Source organism: Triticum aestivum, chromosome 2B (assembly GCF_018294505.1).
Source record: "Triticum aestivum cultivar Chinese Spring chromosome 2B, IWGSC CS RefSeq v2.1, whole genome shotgun sequence".
In the NCBI taxonomy this organism is placed as follows: domain Eukaryota; kingdom Viridiplantae; phylum Streptophyta; class Magnoliopsida; order Poales; family Poaceae; genus Triticum; species Triticum aestivum.
The window spans coordinates 176,742,287-176,747,938 of NC_057798.1; the positions used below are offsets into that span (position 1 = coordinate 176,742,287).

Sequence of the window (5,652 nt, forward strand, 5' to 3'; positions counted from 1 at the left end):
GATAATGATATAAACAAACTAATAATATGCAGCATTTCAGCTGCAAAATGACAAACAATCCTACCGTTTTCTTTGATGATTAACATTAAATTGTGTGATATTCCTGACAGGTTGTCAGGAAGTCTGAGGATATAGTGCACAACATTACCTGGAATTCCTGGTTAGGAATAAGATCTCCATAACCAGAATCCGAAAGGTGGGGGTTCAGCTCATTATCCAGTAAAATGTTTGATGACTTGAAATTCTTGTGGATCACAGATGGCGAACATGTTTCATGTAGGTATCTGCAGAATTCCCATGATTGTCATTGACATGAATTTTTAATTCCAGATTAACACGAAGGGTTGACAGGCATGTTCCACTTACTCTAATGCCCTTGCAGATCCAAGAGCAATCTTTACACGGCTATTCCAGGACAGCGGTTTGCTTTGATCATCCACCAGGTTAAGTAAGTCACACAGAGAACCATTTTGATAGAATTCATATGCCAACAAGCACTGCCCATGCTCTGAACAGTAGCCAACTAACTCAGCAAGGTTTGGATGATTTAGCCTTGAAATATTTGCAACCAACTCAATGAACAAATCAGAAGGATAGCCTGGGAATGAAGAAAAGTTGATTTTCTTTACAGCCAGGACCTGAAAATAAATGAAAATGATGACAAAACAATAGTAGCAAGGGGGAATACTGAATCTCATAATATCTTTAAGAAATTCAACATCAATTCTATGGTCAATGAAATGAGATTGTTGAACCCAATTAGTACCATAAAATCAGACAACAACATTTTTCAATGATACACGCATAGATTGGGTATTCCCATGCATACAACAAACTTCGGTGCTATTACATGGACAGGTTTTGAAGCAGGTATAATTTGATGAAAAAAAGTTTATGACAGATAAATTCCCCGTACTGTAGATGTTTAGTAGGAAAAGATATGAATGATATGTATGATGGTATGAATGATATGTTTAATCCGGGAAATAATAGATATCAAGTAATTAGGGAAGCACCTTCTGATCGTTGAATTGTGCTCTGAAAACACGTCCAAATGATCCCTCACTGATGAAATGGTCAGCACTGAAGCTTCCTGTTGCTATCTGTAGGTCTGCAACTGTGTATGCAGGTATTTTGATGGAAGACAAACTTATCTTCCTTGTAACAGACTTGGTTGTGAGATCATTTTCATCGAAGGACTTGTGCAAGTCAATTTTTGTCGGAGGTTTTAAGCTCATTGAAACAGTCTTGTGAAATTGATCCTTGCCAGTTGTTGAGATGATCTTGATGGACTTCATCTCTGAAAAATATAGTTTTGACTTTAAGAGGGAGGAGCAGCAGGTACAGTTTACCGATCCTTACAAAATGGAAATTATGTGCAAAGAAGTAAGGAAATGCAAAATTCACTGGAAAAGGAAGATTGAATAATTTATTCCTGGGCTAGAGAACTGTAGTAAGATGACCATGTGGAACTCAGAGGCAATGACACTTACGTTTAAATCCTGAAGCAATGGGACTGAGAGGTTCCTTCTGTTCGGGGTCTCGTCCTCGTGACAACTTCCAAGATTTCCTCTTGATCACAAAGAATGCAAACATTGCACCAAGAACCAGCAAACATATAACAATTCCTGCTATTGCACCACCTTGTAGTTTGGAGTGTTTGCTGCCACTGTCGGATGGGCCATTGTTGTCATTACTACTTGGAAGAGCAGGACGTTGAGGCGTTGGCGTTGGCGTTGGATTTGTAGCTGGTGGGGGTGGTGGCGCGGGACCATTGCTAAATGAGTTTCCAGTTGTCCTACGAAAGGAGTGGAGGATTAACTGTGATTCCATTCTACATGCTTATATCAGCCAAACCATGACAGTAGTAGTAAAAATGCTTACTGTAGACTCCTTATTTTCTTTAGCTTATCAGGGACCCAGCCGGTGAATTGGTTGTTCGCGACATTTCTGCAAGAATGATCAAATGTTGCATTTATAAGACGATTCAACCGTGAATTAGAAAAGGTTGTGGGTATATCAACTCACAAGTCAGCGAGAGGAAGATTGGCAAGGACATCTATCGTACCACTGAATTGGTTGTTCTGCAGATAACTGGCAAGAGGAGATATTACATTTGTAACCAATATATGGGCTTTATTTATTCTTGTTTATGAAACAAATTGATGCAGAAACATACGAAAACAATGTACTCACAGTGTTTTCAAACTTGTTATAGAGTTGAAGCTTTGTGGAATATTACCAGAAAATGTGTTGAATGAGATATCCCTGAGTGAAATGAATTAATGGTTCAGTTTTTCCACTAGCTTGACAGATCACTGTTCAAACAGGAAATCACTCACATTGTTGTTAGGTTGGTGAGCTGGTTAAACATATCACTGATGGTTGAGAGCTGGTTATGAGCAAGATTTCTGCAACGAAGACATCAAAATAATTTGGTCAGATCATACCAGAAAAAAAATGGCAAAGAAAGTCAGCCGATACATCGACTTATAGGAGATAAGTAACTTACAAATCCTTAAGTGCGACCATTTGGGAAATAGAGTATGGTGTGGTTCCAGTGAAGTGATTTCCAGCAAGATTTCTGCAGATCAAGTTCTCCGTTAGAACTAAAAGATTGTTCTGCATATAGATAAGAGCAGCTTGAGTTGCACACAGAAGTACTACTTACATTTTCTCGAGATTTGGAGGAAGATTATAGGGAATGTCACTGCCTCCAAGATTATTATTGCTCATATCACTGCACAGAACTAAACTAGATCAAAACTTGTTTGTGGTGAAAGGGGATTGATGTTTGGGATGAGAGAGAGATCACTAACAGCTGCACTAGTGCAGTCAGTAGGTTCATATTGTATCCCAAAGTCCCGTTAAGACTCATGCCCGGTAAGTTTCTGTCAGGTATTAGGATAAATAAATATAAGATAAGAAGGATAAGCAGTTGTGACTTGCAAAACACCATATCTGAATCTCAGCTCACATTGCTGTCACTCTGGAACCCGAGCAAGTGATCCCCTGCCACGACTGCCCGCAGGGATCTCCATTTTGTGACACCCAGTTTTTCAGCTGGGGTGGGTGGTTCATTGTTGTATAGAAGACATTGAGGGCTGTCACTGCGTAGGCAAATGCAAATTTGGGGAGAATCAGTAATGCTGGTGGATCGATATTTCAAGTAAATGACTATAACTATGTTTTGTTCTTACTTTTGTCATCCCAACGAAAGTATTTTTCAACACAAAAAAAAAAAAGGAAATTGTTTTTCACTCCCTCCGTAGTTTGAAAAACGATCTAATATTGTGGGACGGAGGGAGTAGTTCATATGTAGCAGTATTTCCTTCTGCAGAGAGAACCAATACTTAACTCATCTTTTTTTTTGATAAAAGAGAGCGCTCTCTCCGATTTCCATTAACAGAAATCACCAAGTCTTGTTACAGAATACTTAACTCATCTTATGGGATAGGAAATGTGGTTACTCATTCCATCACTAATGTTGTAACAGTGTGAAGGATAGTGATGTTATGTATGATTCAGTTCATTCCTGCGTGTTGGAATTGGTCGTTAAAGATTTTGTAAGCAATGATTAATTTTATATTGTATGATTTCAAAATAATACTTAACTTGTCATACTTCCAAATTGGAAAATAATAGACTTAACTTGTCTGTACCATCAACAATTTTGAAGTTGACTTCGCAAATAACTAGTCATGTTTAACAAGGTACCCCCATTATTCTGTAACCAAATGTTCATCAAGACTAGTTTGATTCTGGAACCGAATGAAATATTAATTGAAGCGAGAACTAGTTTTCTTGGCAATCAGTCACACAAACTTTTTTTTTCTTTTGGACGAGCGGCTGTCTGCAACCTCGCACAAAACCAGGCATAAAAGAACAAATGAACTGAATTGTTCAGAAACTCTCTGCTAAAATCTGACATCTGGGTGCATAAACCAAGCAGTGTCCATCAAATGGCTCATGAGCACATCAAGAACAGCGAAGAGAAAGGGGCAAAATGAACTTGCCACAAATACAGCGTCACCACTGGAAAATGGAAAATATTATAATCTTAGGAAAATTAGAGCTTCTGAAAACTCTGCTATTTGATCATCCCAAGCTGGAAGAACCCGAAAATTCCCACCAGAAAAGGACCAAGGAGCAGCAGCAGGAAGAAACGAAGAGCTAAAGAAACATCTTTCCTGGCTTGGTTAACTGACACACCAACCAAGGAAAATGTTTATGCGATGCCAATGAACAAAGCAGAGCTCCAAATTGACCAAAAGTGTAAAGCAAAGAAGAGTCGAATGAGACCGTTGGGTCCATGAATCTTCCAGCTTTCCCTCCTGGGCTGAAACGCAACTTCTCAGAGCCAGCAATGGTTTCCTGCTCTCATCTAGACCTAAAATTTCAGGAATCCAGGAATGGGCACCGAAAGCGGCCTATCTGCACTGAAGTGAACCGACCAAAGCAGGGGGGAAGGAGCAAGCAAGAACACAGATTTTCCCCATCCGTTGCTACTCAGTCAAGCTAAGAAATGCATTGGTTCTTGATTTTCCGAGGTAAAATCAAAACAGAAAATAAAAAATGGTTACAAGAAGTAATAATACGACTCGCTTACCATCGTTTGAGTCGGTGTTGGCATGAACCCCCAGGGAGGCGGCGGCCAAGAACAGCAGCGCCGCTCCAATGGCCGCAGCTCCTCCTCTCCTCCCCATCGTCTTGGTCGTGGTCGTGGTCATGGCTGCCGCGTTGGTCACTGCAGCACCAGCTCGTCTGCAGGCAGGCAGGCTCTGGGAACACAGCAGCACCGCTGCAACGCCCAATAACTTATGCTCCGGAAAAGGCCTCTTTTGCGCCCCCTGCTTTTGTTTACTTGGCAGGAGTATTACTTTCTCTCACTGCTGACATGTCCTTTTTTTTCCCAGTGGAATGTGTATTTGTCAGCAAGCTAGAATTAGGGAGGAGGGGGAAGGGCTACAAGAAGGGCACTTCGCACGCTCAGAAACCCCTCGGAGAAAGGCAAAAACTAATTGTCCCTTCACGAGCAGTGCCACTTTTTGCAGCGTCATTTTGCCCAGGCTGGTTGCATGGGCTTGATATTTTGATAAGAAGACTGAACGAAAATATCATTTTGTCAAAGAAAAAGATGTTTGGAATGTCTTTCTATAGCTTTTGCCTTTTTTTCGATCGAGAATATGCAAAGCTTGCGTATCATTTTCATTGATAAAGAGCTCTGGCCTCGGAGTGAAATGGGGATTTATTCCGCGCGCGCGCGCGCGCGCGCACACACACACACACACACACACACATATATATATATATATATATATATATATATATATATATATATATATATAGTTTTGAACAAGTGAATGACTACCCCGAAAAAAAAGGTGAAATACTGAAAACAAGAAGGAACGCTTGTATTCGCATACCAAAAGCTCGCCAATATTACAAAAAGAAGATTTGGGGAATATGGCCACTTGAGCTGATGCGTGCCCTTGTAGGGAAAAGGTGTATGTATGCGCAATGACACGTTGAAGAGGTGAGTGGAAGATGTTGCGGTCACTTCTTTTGTGGTGTTGCGCGTCGTGGCTCCCATGCCATGCGGCCGGAAACATTGCCGTCCGTGCGGTCGCTTTTCCTGATTGGCAATCAGTC

General features: G+C 40.7%; 1 protein-coding gene across 1 annotated transcript in view; it reads right to left on the bottom strand.

Annotated features, from left to right (window-relative positions):
- The window catches only part of LOC123044194 (folate synthesis bifunctional protein, mitochondrial), a 12,093-nt gene extending 7,187 nt beyond the window's left edge, over positions 1–4,906 (bottom strand). Inside the window, exons 1-13 of the mRNA XM_044466864.1 lie at positions 4,610–4,906; positions 2,978–3,110; positions 2,820–2,891; positions 2,672–2,740; positions 2,513–2,584; positions 2,343–2,411; positions 2,197–2,268; positions 2,029–2,094; positions 1,885–1,950; positions 1,494–1,798; positions 1,017–1,300; positions 367–638; positions 149–284 (exon numbers count right to left, since the gene is read on the bottom strand). Coding sequence (XP_044322799.1) covers positions 149–284; positions 367–638; positions 1,017–1,300; positions 1,494–1,798; positions 1,885–1,950; positions 2,029–2,094; positions 2,197–2,268; positions 2,343–2,411; positions 2,513–2,584; positions 2,672–2,740; positions 2,820–2,891; positions 2,978–3,110; positions 4,610–4,730 — 1,737 coding nt within the window. The 5' untranslated portion in view covers positions 4,731–4,906. The remainder of the gene's footprint in view (positions 1–148; positions 285–366; positions 639–1,016; positions 1,301–1,493; positions 1,799–1,884; positions 1,951–2,028; positions 2,095–2,196; positions 2,269–2,342; positions 2,412–2,512; positions 2,585–2,671; positions 2,741–2,819; positions 2,892–2,977; positions 3,111–4,609) is intronic.
- Between the last annotated feature and the right edge of the window lie 746 nt (positions 4,907–5,652).